The sequence below is a fragment of the Motacilla alba genome, chromosome 7 (genome assembly GCF_015832195.1).
Source record: "Motacilla alba alba isolate MOTALB_02 chromosome 7, Motacilla_alba_V1.0_pri, whole genome shotgun sequence".
In the NCBI taxonomy this organism is placed as follows: domain Eukaryota; kingdom Metazoa; phylum Chordata; class Aves; order Passeriformes; family Motacillidae; genus Motacilla; species Motacilla alba.
Window position 1 is genome coordinate 3,940,834 of NC_052022.1, and position 16,010 is coordinate 3,956,843.

The 16,010-nt window shown below is 40.4% G+C and overlaps 1 protein-coding gene across 1 annotated transcript in view; it reads right to left on the reverse strand.

The window, feature by feature from the left end:
* Positions 1-234: 234 nt before the first annotated feature.
* Positions 235-16,010, reverse strand: part of ARHGAP15 (Rho GTPase activating protein 15) — a 320,771-nt gene continuing 304,995 nt past the window's right edge. Inside the window, exon 15 of the mRNA XM_038142951.1 lies at positions 235-1,519. Coding sequence (XP_037998879.1) covers positions 1,336-1,519 — 184 coding nt within the window. The 3' untranslated portion in view covers positions 235-1,335. The remainder of the gene's footprint in view (positions 1,520-16,010) is intronic.

A 16,010-nucleotide genomic window follows, 5' to 3' on the forward strand; every position in this document is an offset into this window, starting at 1 on the left:
CTTTCCTGAATAACATGGAATTTCTCACAACAATGCTGAGTAAAAACTGAAGCAGCCCATGATCTGCTGAGGTGATATTGAAGACATATCTCTCATGCACAGCAGACCTATGCATTAATCCTATGTTTTGGGGTCTTTAATTGCTTTAAATATTTGCTTCTGGATCTGTGTTTCACACATCTTATTTACATGGTTTATTTTTCATTTTATGAACAAATCGATAACCAGACAGACTCTTTACCACACTGGATTAGTTTTATTTATTCTCTTTGAACTTGATTAAAAAGCTGTCAAACATAAGTCTACATTTTATCAGCAGAATACTTTTACAAAACAGGGTAGGAGATGTGTATAGCTGGAAACATACATTTCAAAATGAAACAATATTTGATATATTCTAGACAGTTACCCTTTTGTTTATCCATGACAACTGAAACTAACCATCAAATGCATAAATTGATTCAAGTCTAGCCAAGTAATCCTAAGGGCATATGAAAAGGCTTTTTTTTAAAAGTTCTTTCTAGATGAATTTAATGTAGTTCACCAATAAAGCATCCTCAGGAGCACAATACAAATGCTACAGAACATGAGATAGCTGGGGAAAGCGGGCAGATGTACAGTGTGATGAAGAATCAAAATGGATGTTACATTAAAATGAGCAGTCATGCAATGTCTTCATTTCATGTGCTGCATTTAAGTAAAAATGCCAAAGTTCCAATTCCATTTTTAATTTCTTTTAGGCACTGTTATGCAAATGGTGACATTCTCATTTTGTTCGTGTTTGTTTATTTTATTTGTTTAAAGGCACTAAATGCAATTTTTTTCCCCAGCTCTTGGGGTAGACAAACGATTATTCATTGTGTCTTTAATTTTCAACGTATATCAAAGAGAAAGGTAAATTATACTCAGATTAGCTATGAATGATCTCATGTCACTGCTTTAATTCATTGCTTTAAATATACATACTTTAATCAGTTTTCCACAAACCTCCTCAATTATTATCTGTCTTTCTGTGCCATTGCATATGTTGGTAAACAGCATTTTCCATGGTCTAGGGCCATATGCTGTATGCTCAGCTTGCAGAAAAAGTGACACTTGGAGTGCTAGCATAATGAAACTCTCAAAGGGTTAATGCAGAATACATATAGGCAAATGTTGACAATATTTTTTATTCCAATGTTTGAAAATTAGACACAAAATCATCATTAAGTTTGCACAAAATGAGGCATCTGTCACTTGAAAGAAAAAGAAATATTTCAGAAATATGTTTACAGAAATGTAAAAATATTAGACATCAAGACAGATGTGAACATTTTCAATAACAGGCCCTGTCTGTCAGTCTTCCTCCGAGCCGAAGATCTTGCTGTACTCACTCAGCATAAGTTCAACTATCTGATTTTGGTACAGCATGTGGACTGCCATGTTCCCTGTCTCCTTTTCAGGTCTAAGGAGTGTTGGTCCAAACACAATTCCTAAGCTCTGTGTTGACATAAGATTCACGGATTCCTTGGCTGCTATCCTGTTGACAAAAGGAAAGAACTGGTTAAAAAAGAAGGGTGTCAGAGGAGTCACTGTTGCTCTTGAAGCACATAGAGGCACTTTTTAAATGTTTCTCCTGATAGGGGTGTTTGTTTGGTTTACTTATCCAAAAGAAAGAAAATAGGGAGGCAAGGGAAATTATTGCCAGTGTGACAAACAAGGAAAGGAGGGGTTTTGTACTGCCAGGGAGAAGATTCCCTGCTTCCCTTAACATGGTCTCCAGCACTGAAAGAGTTGTGAAAAGCAAAAAAAAAGCCCCTTAATATAGGGCTCATATGAAACACATTCCTTCTGCTAATTTAAATCCAATAAAGTGAGTATGGTCTGAAATGGTTTGTGAAATTTATGTAACTAAAGACTTTCGCATGCCTTATCCTGACACAAAGTTTCTCAAAAGACACGGAGACCACATACCTTAACGAGATGACTTAGAAAATAATGGTAAGGATTATAACCTTTGATATCTTTATTACCCACAAAATTACAAGAGAAGGACTATTATTATTAAAAGTTGATCTTGTGTCTATATTAAGACTTAATATTCCTGTGGAAAGGGCATTAAGGATGGAGAAGTCTGGTCTAAGAACAGTACAGGTTTAATGGATGGAGTTTAGGTAGGAAGTTTAGCATAAATCTCTGCGGTGGTGAGTACAGACTAAGTAGAAATCCATTTCCCTCAACCCTCCAGAATATGTTATGTATCCTAGGGTTGGAAAGACTAGTAAATGAAGACACATATTTTATAAATAAATTGCACAGCTCCACCAAGGAATGCAAACTAAATGTAGCTTTATTATGTAAATGTTTGAATTTATGGATGCCTCCTTAACCTGCTAGTTTTAACTTAAGTATTCCAAGTGGATTGTTGAAGCCAAGTTCTGCTTTCCCCCCCCCTCTGCCATTGTCACTTATTTACCTTTTCAAAATCCAGACAGCCATTTAAAAGCCATCACAGCTGTCTTTGTTTTCCCATACCTGTTGCTGAACTTATAGCAAGCCACACTATAAGGAAAAGAAACTTTGTGAGACCTAATGGCTCCAGGCACTCAAAAAAGTGTTTCTTTCATGTTAGTGGGTGGGTCACACAGCAAAAAGCATCTCTTGTGGATTTGTGCCAATCTCATCGTTTGCCACATTCCTGGAGCATCAACACGCATAGTTTTTTTCCCATATATAAATAGGAAGAATTACTTCTGCCTCATGCTAGTAACCGTGGTGTCCATTGCACAAAACACTCTCCATATGGCACTAATCAGATTGGCTTAACTATTAGTTTCTTAAAATATAGCATCTTCATTAAATTCTTTAAAAATTAATTATCTTTCCTCTGTGGTAATATTAATATATCATCTCTTCTCTCAGGAGTTCACAAAGTCTCAAAAGTTAGAAGTTTTGTTGCCAAGCGACTGCGTGGGCTTCTGATGGATGTCACACATCTTTATCACAATTAAAAATGTTAAAGAGGTGACGAGATTGCTTTGCTTCATGCCACTTATGCAGAGGCATGTATAGAAAGCTTGGGGACCTCTCCAGGAGAGAGATTTGGTTTCTGTTGAGCTTGTTATGTGGTAAAAGTTGGAAACTTCATAAGGTATTTGGAGATGGCATCAGCAGGAGTAGAGATGCATGTTCACTGGAGGGGGAAATTCAGCAGCTTTGTCTTGGGTAGCTTTAGAAATAATCAATTTAGCAGCATCAGCCACGGCTTTCAGACGAGAGGGTGTTGATGATGGACAGCACTGATGGAGCTGGAGAAGCCTCTTGCAGGGAGAAGGAGGCATGGACCATGGATGAGCAGAATCAGGGTGAAGCAGTGTGACAACCGGGCTCAGCTTACTGAAGGATCTGGGGGACTGCCTTCCTTTGCCTGTAAAATGTGGAGCAGGGTGTTGAGACCCCGTGTCCCTGGTGGGGATACAGAAAATGGAAGATGCATGGCCAACCCCTCTGCTTTTGCTTGCCATCTTCCTGAAGGAGAATAATTTCCCTGGATTATCCTGGAGATTCCATGCTTCTCGTGACATTCTGGCAAAGTCCAGGCAGGATAACATTTCCCACCAATCAGGAGGTGGGGGTATGGCATGAGGCAATGGAGGCTGTGTGTGATATGTGTTGGTGATGGAGAGGAACTGACTGTGGCTCATCAGTAACATGGCATTAGGAAAATCTGTGTAAATTTGGGTTCCCTGACCTTAATGCTAGAATAAGTAGTACTGTATTGAGAAAGTGTCCTGAAAATCCTTGATATAACAATGCAGTTTCACTTGTTTTCACCATAATAACAAAAAAACCAACAAACCAAACATAAAGCAAGCGAACTTGCAAACATGGAAAGTCTGAATAGTTAAATAATATGTGGTAAAACACAGCTACTGAAGAAGTAGAAAGAAGGAATTCAATCCACCCTGAATTGAATAAATTTTGGCCTTTATGTCTTTTTGGATTACAGACATTCACCAAAGAAATTCTATACCTGGTATTTTTATCATCTCTCCACAAAAGAAGAAGTCAGGGCAAATCAAAATAAAATATGCACACTTAGTTCTATTACTATAGTTACTCGGTGAAATTGAGTTGTTAAAAGAGAAAATATTGAAAAAATGGACAAGAATTCTTTTTTTGGCAAGAAAAAGAGCAGAAAGACTGACACACCATTTTCAACATAAAGAGTGAAAGGAAATGCCAGAGGTACTTTTTGTCAAGCCCAAATGAAAGGAGCAATGATCCATCAATTTAAGGTTATTTTAGAAACAATCTATAATCCGGTGCCACAGATGTTGGAACCATATCAAGAAATTGTTGGGTGCTATGCTGAACAAGATTATTTTCTTTTCCTCCAAAATAACTGAGTCTCAAGAATGTCTTCAGTCCTTAAAATCACAAGTCAGGAGAAACGCAGAAAATACAGTTCTCATTACTAATAGTAATGAAACTAATGATGAATTAAAACAGCAGAAGTGTCTGATAGGAGGGCTGTAGTGTCAATGGCAGATATATAAGGAAAAATACTTGGAATTTATGCTTTGGCTGTTGCCAAGGCAACCGCAAGCTGGAAAACGTGTGACAGAGAGCAGGGCAAGCCTACAGCTAAGAGGGTCATTGTATGGTGACTTGGCTCTCTAGTTCCATTAAACCTACACTTTTCAAACTCTCTAAATAAAATGATTATTAATTTTGACGTTTGGAAAGCACACTGGATTATTGCTCCAAACACGGTAGGTGTTGGGAAATGTTCTTCATCCGTTTTTATTTTGTAGTAACTGCTGAGGAGGAGAAAGGGTTTCCACAGTGACTCTGACTCCTCAACATCTTAATATTCCTATTGCACATAAAACATTGGAGAATTCAGTGTACTTAGGGAGGAAAATCCCATTGGAAAGGACACTGTTTTACTGTAGGCTGGAGAGTGTTGGAGGGTAGAGCCAGCTGCTTTGAAAACCGCTCACTTTTACTTTCTTATCCTTTTCCAGCCTACAAGGATTTAATTTTGCTCAATGTCAGGGCCATTTCTACCCTTAGCAGAACTAGTTTTAGCCATGCCTGGTGTTCTTTCATGGTTTTAAGTTATATTTAAGGATAACTTTTCAATAGGACAATCCTGTTTTTCTTCCACAAACCAGTAATACAGACTGTGGTTAAAGGACAAATACAAAATGAGAGGGTCAGAAGAGTAAGAAGGTGTCACTTGGTATGAGGCTATGGGCTAGAATGGCAGGTGTAGGAAATGCCATCCCCTGAATTCAGTGGAGGACTGAGAGATAAAAGGAGGTTTTGTTGTTATCAGAATCCTGTCCTCCAGTTATGCACAATATTTGTGTTCACTAGGGAAGTCTGCCACTAGAAACAGAAACCAAGACCACCACAGAGGCCAAGAGAGATTAAAGACAAATAGGAATAAATAGAACTTCACAAAAAAGATTTAAAATGCTGTATTTGTGTGTCATCTCTCCTCTTGGTATAGGAAGTCCCCTTATGGAATTAGGACCCAGCTCCTCTGTGGGTGGGGTATTCCATGACAGCCCATTTGGGTAGGTTTTGTGGCTTTGCTGAACTGTGCTGGCAACCACTGTCATAGCCAGTGTTGCCCATCCTGATGGATGATGGGACTGATTTGAAATGTAAGCTCCTGTGAACTGCCTTAATAGGTCAAAGTGTGTGCCTCCCATTGATTGACTTTGCCAATAATTATCCTCAAATTAGCCAATATCTCTTTCCTATCTATTCTCAGGCATATGCAAATGTAATGTTGCAGCTTAAGGACTTGGCCCTGGTAAGGGCTCAGCTGCCTTCAGCTCTCCCCAGCAATAATTCCGTTAACAGACCTCTTCACTGCACTGGTACAGGCCAGTTTTTATGCAGCAGCTTTCTGACTTCTGGTATTGCAGAGCTCCCAATCAATTTGTTAAAATTTGTCTCTTATGACGAACAGCTTTCAGCTCAACGTTTTACGCTGCTCTCCTTCCCAAACGCTGGTTCACAGGAGTTAAAAAATAACAGGTATTACATACTTTGCTTTAGAGACAAGACATTTGGGAAAGAATCATCCAACCTTGAAATAAAATCTTTATTGAAAGCAATTCTACATCCATGCCAGTCAGATACATTGTATGATCAGAGGAGGTGTCCCAAGGGAAAGCTCAGTGCTGTAGACAGGGTTGATTACTTGGACCTCCTGTCAGTTCTTAACTCATTGACAGTGGCTGAGGCATTCAGTACAACTTTGTTTTCTTTATTTGGAAGTAAAGTTAATATACTTACCTTAACTGTGCCAAATGTACTGGAAAATAACCTGATAATAAAACGTACCGTCCTAGGAAGTGATAATGTCTGTGTGTGTATAAGCACATTTTCGCAGGGCTTTTGCAGCTGGGTTTTTCAGAGTTAGGAAGGAACCACAGCTATAACATGAAGCACAGATAACCTAAACTATCAGGTTTTTTCCTCAACATATTTCCTTTTCGTTTAAGGCCTGTTACACTCTTTCCTGAGATACAGCATAGCACAGCCACATCATTTTCTGTTGTCAATTTATTTCAGTTCAGCTGCACTTGTTGTTTTTTGGGAAGAGCCTGAGTGGGTTTTGGTATTAAAAAGACAACTGAACTTCAGCTTTGAGAGTCCTCTTAAAGTACAAGCAACAATAGGGGTCCTATAACAGATCAAAATCTTGCAGAGATATCCATACCCAGCTGGATACACCAGCTGAGGAGAGAAAACAAAATACACACATTGTGGAGGAAGAGGGAAGGGCCTGTACATTATTTAACTCCAACCTGGGAAACCTATGGAGGTATCTGGTGGCAAGGGGGCCCCTGATGCCACAAACTATATTTGTGTAAATTATTCACTTCCTTGCACTACTACATAGATAAATTTCAAATTCAGCATTCTTGATATTTTATGAATGCAGACTAAGCCTCTTCATTACCTATGTCCTGGCTGTATGGGTGATTTGCTCAGATGCATTACAGTGGCTTTCAGCAGCTGATAAAGCTAAGCAGATCATCAGTGGAGTCCTCAACTTGTGAGATCTGTACACTTTGATGGGACCAGGGAGATTGGTGTGTGTGGAACTGAGACCTGAGGCTTCTGCCTAGAGAGGAGCTCCAAAACACCACAATGTCTATCCTTTTCCAAATGTGCCATGTGGTCTCCTCTGCAACAAATAAGCACAACTCAGGGGCCACTGTGCACTAAGACAGTTTTAAGCTACTTGCATCTAGCTGTGTAAAACATGAAGGCATTTCAAATTCCTGTTTGTTCCATAGGTAGAATTTGAAATAATAGCTAGACTGGTAATAGAGAAACCAGGTCATGGTGTAGGATATGTTACAAGAGGGGTCAGAAATAGTTCAGACATACTTAAGAGCTTGCTTTTGCTGAAAATAGCCTCGATGGCTCCTGGCCTACAGAAACTCCATAGGCTTCCTGTGCTCTGCAGCTGTGGGTTCGTGTTACAGCACTTTGGGAAAAATCCCTTCTCTTCAGTTGCTCTGGGATACAAGAACGAGCACTTGATGCTGTCTTCCTCCACAGACTAGGCTTTAAATGTGACCATTGGGTGGCTATATATAGTACCTGGACAGCTGACAGGGCCCTGGTGGAGAATGGGCTTCCTCAGGGGATCCCCTGCATTTCTCACAGCACGAGCCCTTCCCTGGATGAACTGCCTTGGAGCCTGGCCCTAAATGAGAATAATAACTAAACTAACTCTGAACATTGCTTCACAGTTGGCTGAATAGACTGTGAAAAGCTGAGGAAAGGCATTTATTCTGGCTTAGCCTGGTTTAATAAGAGAACAGTTAAAAATAAAGTCTCCTCAGTGCTGGGTGAACTTTGCTTCCCATGAAATGACCCTGCAGAAGAGCATGTGGGCTCTTGCCTTTGCACACACCTCATAGAATGCTGGTCTTGTGGAGAAAGACTTTATCTCCTGGGTGGCTGAAGACAGCATTTAAAAACACATTTAGGTATCTAAAGATACTCCAGCCTCCACAGGGGCTTCATTCATGAAAGTGCTTTGGAGAAGTCCTGCCTGTTCTTCTGCACCAGGGGAAGTGCTCCTGCTCCACTGAGGAGCTGTGAGGGGGGTGACAGTTTATCTGCACCTCAGCCTTGGGATTGCTTGTTTTTCTGGACATCTACTGGGTCACAGAAGCTCCAAAGGCAGGAGGTGCACACTGGTGCATGGACAGCAAGGGTAGGAACTTATCATCACATTGTGGCTCCACCAAAGACCTTGGAGTGGGCCAAGGATCAGGTCCCACTCCCCCAGAACAAATTGTATCGAAGAGATGGATTCAATATCTTTCCACAAAATCTTCCCTATTTCTAAAATTCTGTGTCTCCCTTTTGGAAAACTGATCCAACTGGATAACTTGCTAGGTTCTTCCATTTACCCACAGCCAGCACTCTGCCCTCCCACTTTGGCTTGGGTTTTAATTTTTTTGTGTGTGAATGCAAACTGGTTCTGACTGGTGCTCCTAAGAGGACAGATCTGCCTAGTCCATGTTGCTGTTGTGCCTGCAGTTTGGCTGTTTGGGCACAACTTTTGGTAGGAGTCAGCTGAAGGCCATGAACTTCCCCAAGGAGCATCCTGGACTCCTCTGCCTGCAGCACTGTGCACATTCATTTCTGCCTTCTTTCGTAGCCCTGTAGCAGCAAATTTAGCTCAAGCAAGAGCAAATCCCTGCCCAAAAGCCACACAGGCACTGTGAGCACGAGCCTCTCTTTGGGGAGGGGATGGGAGAGAGCAAAACCCCCCGTGGCAGATGTTGGGCAGATGCTGAGGTAGTTCTTCAAGGTGTTTGGATAGCAGAGTGATAAAGGCAGTGTGAGACTACATAGAATAATAAGTGTTCAGACAGAAGTATACCACCTTAATGCCTAAAATGTATTTTTGGCTGGTGGTGTAACTTCTGCTGTGCTTGAATATTTTCAAAATTTATTTTTAATTCCACTTCTGATATATATTTTTTCTTCTCCAGAACAACTAGCTTGTTGTAAAGGCCAACCTGTCATAGTTCCTGGATTTGTATGCTTTTGTGGCCTGTGTGGTTCAGAAGGCAACAGATAGTTTTAAATAAATAAAGCTTCAACTTTTTAAATTGCTTAAATATTTTTGTTCAAGAATGCCCGAAGCTTTCTTGGAACATTACAAATAAAAAGCAGTTAGTAACAATCTCGCTTAAATCACGAATTGTAAATATAGAACCTTTATCATCAGCACAGCACATCCAAAAATGTCTTTGTAAAATAAATCAAATTATATGAGTTAATTGATTCCAGGCAACATCAGCAACTGCAGGTGGAAACTGAATAACAGGATGTTTATTAATGAGGGACTATTAATCAAAATTGACAATATCAATTCCTGTTTCTTTTATTTGAATTCTACCTGCAAAATCCATGAACATACTCACTGGATTTTAAAATAAAAATGTAAAAGTAAAGAAAATGCTGACATGTGGGATTCTAGCTTTAGATGTAGGGCTATTTGTTTAAACAGCGAAAGGATATCCTAAATCCAATTTGACAGGCAATGCCAAAGATGCCAGTGGTAATTAATTAGCACTTAATTTAGACCACAGAACAACAGGATATGGAATTGGTGCTCAGTGCCATTTCCCCTTAGGCTTCATCTCATGAGGGTCAGGAGTATGGCTGTTGCATTGAAGGTCAGTAAATAAATTGGGGGAACACATTGACACTGGACTTTTCATGATAGATATCCTTCACCCTTATTGCTGCCTCTGGCTATGGCTGATGAGAAAAGGACTGCAATTGTTCTGTGAAGAATGCTGTGGTGCCCAGGCTCGAGTGGAGCAAGGTGGTGCCTGAGCCCAGGAGCCCGACAGTCACCGTGCTGGCAGAGAAATGCCCCAGCTCTGTGCCTGGGCTGGAAATAAACTCCTGACTGTAGCACAGAAAGCTTGAGGAACTCTGACAGGCGAGAAAATTCACTTTAAAAGCAGCCCTTAAGTTTGCTAGATTTGTGAGCTTAGCTTTAGATTAAGCATAATTAAAATCAAGGGAAGATTTTAAAGTGAGGTTAGAAACTAGGTCAGCAAGGGAAAAAACACGTTTCCTTATTATCCTCTTGTCTTTGTCTTAATAATATTTGGTGCTCCTCCATAGAGCTAAAGGCTCTTAATAAAGGTGGATTAATGTTATTAACAGCATTGTTTCCTGATGGGGACACCAAGGCTTTGATGTGCTTAATGATGGACAAACAGAAAGTACGTGGCAAAAAAACCCCAGAGCCACCAGTTCTGGTTTGTACCTCAGTGAGAGAAGCCACTCTGAGCAGCACACCCAGAGCAGAGGGGATATGGAAAACACACAGGAGACCCTCTGTCCCTTCTTCCCAGAGGCACATCAACTGCATTCTTTGGTTCAGATTTATTCATGTGAAAGGTAGAGAGATGATGAGACTCTGTATTATAATTTAATCCTCCTGCTCCCAGTAAAATTAGTGCATCTGTCAGACACTTCTATGTTCTTTCTGCCACTAATCTCTACCTTTCAAGGAGAGCCTCAGGTGGAAGGTGCCAGCACTGCCACAGGTATTCAGTGATGTTACAGCTTTCTGAAATCACTTCCCACAAACTGTACCTTATTATGCCTAAGTATTCCAGTTCCCCATGTCCCACAGGGTGCTGAACAATGGGAGCTTCAGTATTTACAGCAGGGTGGCTCTGGTTGCACATCCCAGCTGTACTCCACTAGCACAGTTTTATCCCCTTGGTCCCCTGAAGGGCTGTCTGCATTGCTACATCACGAAAACACTGAGTTAGGCAGCAGTCTCTGTTCAGAAAATGTATTTTGGAAGCCCCAGGTTAAGACTTATTTTAACTTTCACTTCATCACACCCTTTGCAGCATCTCTCTCTGGGCAGCAAGTGAAATTTTGATTACTCTGAAAGTCACTGACAAAAATCCCAGAAACTGGAAGCAACAATGAAGTCAGAATTTCACCTTATATGAGCTTAGCTTTTCTCATTTTGGGTGATATCTACTTTTACTAAGTGGAGTTACTGCTTTTGACTATGTTCAATCTATAACCTCTTGCAGCCTTCAATTACAGCCTTTTTGTGCTATAATCCAGCTGACAGCAAATAACTCAGCCCTGGATATGACAGGTTTACTTTCTGACTTAGAGCCCAGAAGGGGCAATTGAGTGGAATTTCAGCCTGGGATGTTGAGCTCTAGACATCCTTCTCAGAAATTCATCTTTACTTGTGGGTCTAGAGCAGCCCATGAAAGACAGTTTCACTATCAACACATTGGTTTTGTCCAGTGTCATGAATAAATTATTAAGTTCTGTGAGAAACACAGTAATTTTTGACATTGAATGTGGCAAAGAATTCCACAAAAGTCATGGAACAAACACTCAACAGAGTTTTCCTTTTTCTCTGAATTTTTATATCATACAATCACTGAATCATTTGGTTTGGAAAAGACCTTCAAAAATACCAAATCAAAGCATTGCAATTGCTTCAAAAATTATTTTGTTTCAAGTCTTTTTTAAATAATGAAAAAAATTCAAATGTTGGCCTATTAACTGTCCCCAATATAAAACAATTCCATCTTTTTTATCCCATAATGTCACCATCTTGTTTAAAATGAAAGCATTTTTTGCAGTGATCTACCCTACAGAGATGATTTTCTATGGGATCTGACCTCAACCAGGATTCCTCCTCTCCCAGGTTCACTTCTGAGCTCTCCACAAGCTACGATTGCAATATATATGCACTGCATTTGGATCAGATTTGAAAGATGCTTTAACATGCCTCCCAGCACCATGATTGTTTCAGTCCTGATACTGAGCACGAGTAGGATGAACGCAGCTCTTAAATGCACTAGTGAGTATGTGCCACGAGTCTTTGATTTCTTTAAACTTATTTACATTTTACTCGCCCTTGAGCAATGAATTTACTATGTCAGCATTGTCTTTTCTACTTACACTTTGTCTGTCTTGTCCGCTCACCTTAGCTTGATGTTTATTTTTTTGTGCACGTGTTTAGTCTGCTGCACTAAATGCAGGGACTGCCTGGAGTGGAGGATTTTCCATATATTGTGTCTTTCTAAGAAGCACCCTTTGTAGTACTGCAAGTTCTGCAATATTTCCTGGCTTTAAACTAGCTTTGAATTTTCTCATTAGCTCCTTTAAAGTCAAATACCCATTCACACATGTGCTGGTCTCAGATGACTCTGGTCTAACTGCCTTAGATACTTTTACAAAGTCTTTATACTCTACACAGTCAGCCCTACTTCCCTCAGTAGTTGTATTTCTTTCATCTTTGAAGCTTCAAGTGACCAGCTTTGCCAATATCTGCTTCTGTCTGACCCTGATCAAAATCCACAGTTAAAAAAAACTGGTGAGAAAACATACATGAGTCTCTTAGACCTCCTAACCCAAACCATGTTCGACAGAGATTGAAGGATTTAGGAACAACAGGGACAATCTTGCTGTTGATATCAAGGTCCTGGTATCAGTCATCAGTCTTGCACAACTCACACAGTAAGCAGCTTTCAGGACACCTCTCTGGAGGTGCTGCCTCTCCAGCAGAAAATGTCTAGCCTGAAGTGAATGTTTGTAAATGGATTTGCAAACTTATAAAGTGCCTCTTTAGCAAGCACACATTGCAGTTTCAGGATGCAGAGCTGGATAAACTTAATTTAGTATGAGAAGTAATGGCAAGCTCTTACTATGCAATTTGGAAAGGTTAAGCAGCTCCTCACCATAGAGGCCAGGTGAGATCCAAAATGTGTTCAACAAGACTTGAAATTTGCCCTGTGACAGAAATCTCAGGGTTGGCTCTGAGTCCAGAGCAGCTGCAGTGGCTTCCATGGGGTAGATGTTCAGAAGGAATGAAAACTCCTTATCCTGATGACACTTTTATGAGACCCTTATCCAGACATGGAAACGATCTGGGTTGTCTGAGGTGGTTAAAGTTTCCTGCTACTACTGCTGCCACAGCCCTGTGGAAATCCTCTCTGGACTGAGAGTTTGAACAAGGCAAACTGATGTTCCCAGTAAACTTCACTTGCTGGAAAGCTTCCATATGCTCTCGGGCTGTCCCATATGCCCTAGGCTGACTGTATGGTGCCTGCTGATGGTGTTTGGTGAAGGCCTGCACTTGGCAGTGTGGATGGCAATGATCTGGGAGGTGAGAACAGTTTCCAGATGGATGAAGTGCTATCCTGAGGTGGTCTGGGGAGCCTGAGTCTAGTGCTGACACAGAGAACATGGTGCAAAAAAGTTTGTGCTTTTCTGTGAAGGTGCTGGGAGAGCTACAGGAGGAGCTGGAAAAATTACAGAGCATTGCTGAATTCCTTTTTCTTGGCTTATCTCCATGGCAAGGGGTCTTCTTTTGGAAGACCACAGCAAAGGTTTGGAGAGGATGTGGCAGTGTAATCTAATGTTAGGGCTGAGGTGGGTGTAAAATCCTCAGTTTAGAGGAGGTAACTGGTTGCATCTTGTGGACCATGGGAGGAGGCAAATTGGCTGGAGAGAGCTGCTTCACAGATTTATAATTTTGCATAGCACCATAATGCGTAATGTACGAAAAGATAAATATTTTCCATTCAGCAACATCTTGCTGTATTTTCATCTAACTCTATAATTTTAATTATAAAGCGAACATAACCTGTATCAAATTATAATTTTGTTAACATATTGAATGAGGACAAGAAAAATAAATACCAGATTTTATACTGTACAGGCACATGAAGGTATAGTAAAAAAATCTGGTTTCCTTGACCACATTGTCATAATATGCATATATAACTGCTTATTGAATCCAGGCTGTGTAGACAACAGAAAGAACACTGGCTCCATACCATCACAATGCATGCCCACAACAAAGAGGAGGAAAGAACAGGCTCTTTCATTGTGTGTTTCTAAGTATTACCAACATAAGGGCTAAAAACTACCTCTGTCTGAAGTGTATCTATACACCCATGCATAAGTTATTAACTGGGCTCTCTCAGCACAGTTGCTGAAAATATTAATATATTCAAATTATATTCTAGCTACTGCAAAAACAGTAGATCAGACAAATGTATTAAAATCTCTTCAGACAAAAGGAGTCATGTTATTTATAAAGTCCCTCCCCCCCTCTCCTCACTGGAACACAAACCTTCTTTGTATAGGGTACACGAGAATGCAAGATGATCCTTAGATGTCAAAATGTGGCTTAAAGTTTGAATGTAATCATAAAACAGTGACTCCAGCACTCGCCATAAACAAATTGTCACTGGCATTATGTAACTTGGACTATTCACAAAGTATAAAAGATGGGAAGAATAAAAGGTGGCTGCCAAACACTATGGGCCAAATCCAAAGGTCGTGCCAAATTGCGCCAGTGGGCTGGGAATTGCAAACCCAGCGTGGAATTCGGATTTACACTCCTCGGTTCTTGGGCTGCTTAGAGTGAGATGAAGGCTATTTTTTATTCAGTTTGTCAGTAAGGCGGCAAAGCAGCAACCAGTGGCTTCTGCAGCCGCCCTGCTCTCTCTTAGTGGGAGATGGGAAAGCAGGATAAAAGTTTCCTAATTGCCACAGGACCCATTTTTGTACAGAGCAGCTTTCTGGGCTGCAAGCAGGCACAGTCAGCCACCAGCAATGCAGCCTGGAAAGGGAGGCATCACTCTCAAATCTGGTGGTCTTGAATTTTTTATGTTACTGTTATGTAGGGTGCTGCCTCTTTGGGCTGAGACCCTGCCTTCCGCCCCGGCTCCTCTGGAAAACTGATTAATGAGGGAAGACCATTCACCAAGGCAGAAGGTCTTGTTTGTGAACAACAACCAATCATTAATTTATACTTTCCTTCGGTCCAGGCTTTGGGTGCAAAGTATATCTGAAAACAAATGTGCTGCACAGATTTAAATTGTAGCTAATGGTTGTGTTAATGTCCCACCAAACTAGGCGGCTGCCCACTCCTGCTTTTCCCCCCACCCTTCTTTTAAAAAGTAAAATGACATTTTTTCTCCAGCCTGCAATAAGTGCTGAAGCAGAGATACTGGTTTAACTCATTATGAATTATTAGTGGAAAAGTGGGTCTCAGAAGTATGTTACATCTGAAATATTTTTCGTCACTTGAACATGTGCCGTCCAGAACTGGCCCTGTTCTACCAGGCACTGGGAACAAACACTTCGCATTCACAGATGCTCCTAATTTGGTGTGGTTTGGAGTGTAATTTAGATCAAACGTATCCATGTAAATGAGTCAGGGTTTCTTAATTAGGTGCCTCTAAAGAAAAAACTTGGACCACATCAGTAGGTGTGGGTGTGGTGCCCACAGTACTGGAATCTTTCTATAGATGAAGCTGAGTTTTGTTCAGGCATACTGTAGGTTTTTCTTTCCTTTTTTATTTTTTCTTTCTTTTTTTTTTTTTTTTTTCTAAAGCACAATAATAAATCTGCAGATGGCATAGACATAAAGACGCTACTTCAGAGGAGCTGTCTAAAACACTGTCTCTTTGGCAAATGCCTTAAAGTAGGTCATTCTGCTGTGATTTAGGTTTATATTTCATTGCCAGCTTTTTGTTCCCATTACAAGTAGAGTGCATTCCAGTCCACAGATTTGCTCTTCTTGTTTTTCTATTTTTTTTTTCTGATTGGTTTTTATTTACAAGAATTTGTAGATCTTCATGAGAAAATGGCCAATACCCTGTCAGAAGTAGTAATCATGCACTTGACCACAAAAAGAGATGTATGAAGGTGATAGCCTGCAAATATTGGAATGTAAAGTACCATTCTCTGGAAGGAAAAATTGTATTGATTCTCTTAACATGGTGATTGAAATGATTGTTGCATCTTTTGCAGAGTGTGAAAAAGGATTTGATCTAATGTCATTCCGGAACCCTTACAGAGCAGGGCCCTAGTTGTTCAGGTATTTGCTTTTGCTTTTTATATATTTGTCACTGAAAATCATGTATTTTATATCTTATTAAAAAAAATAATCA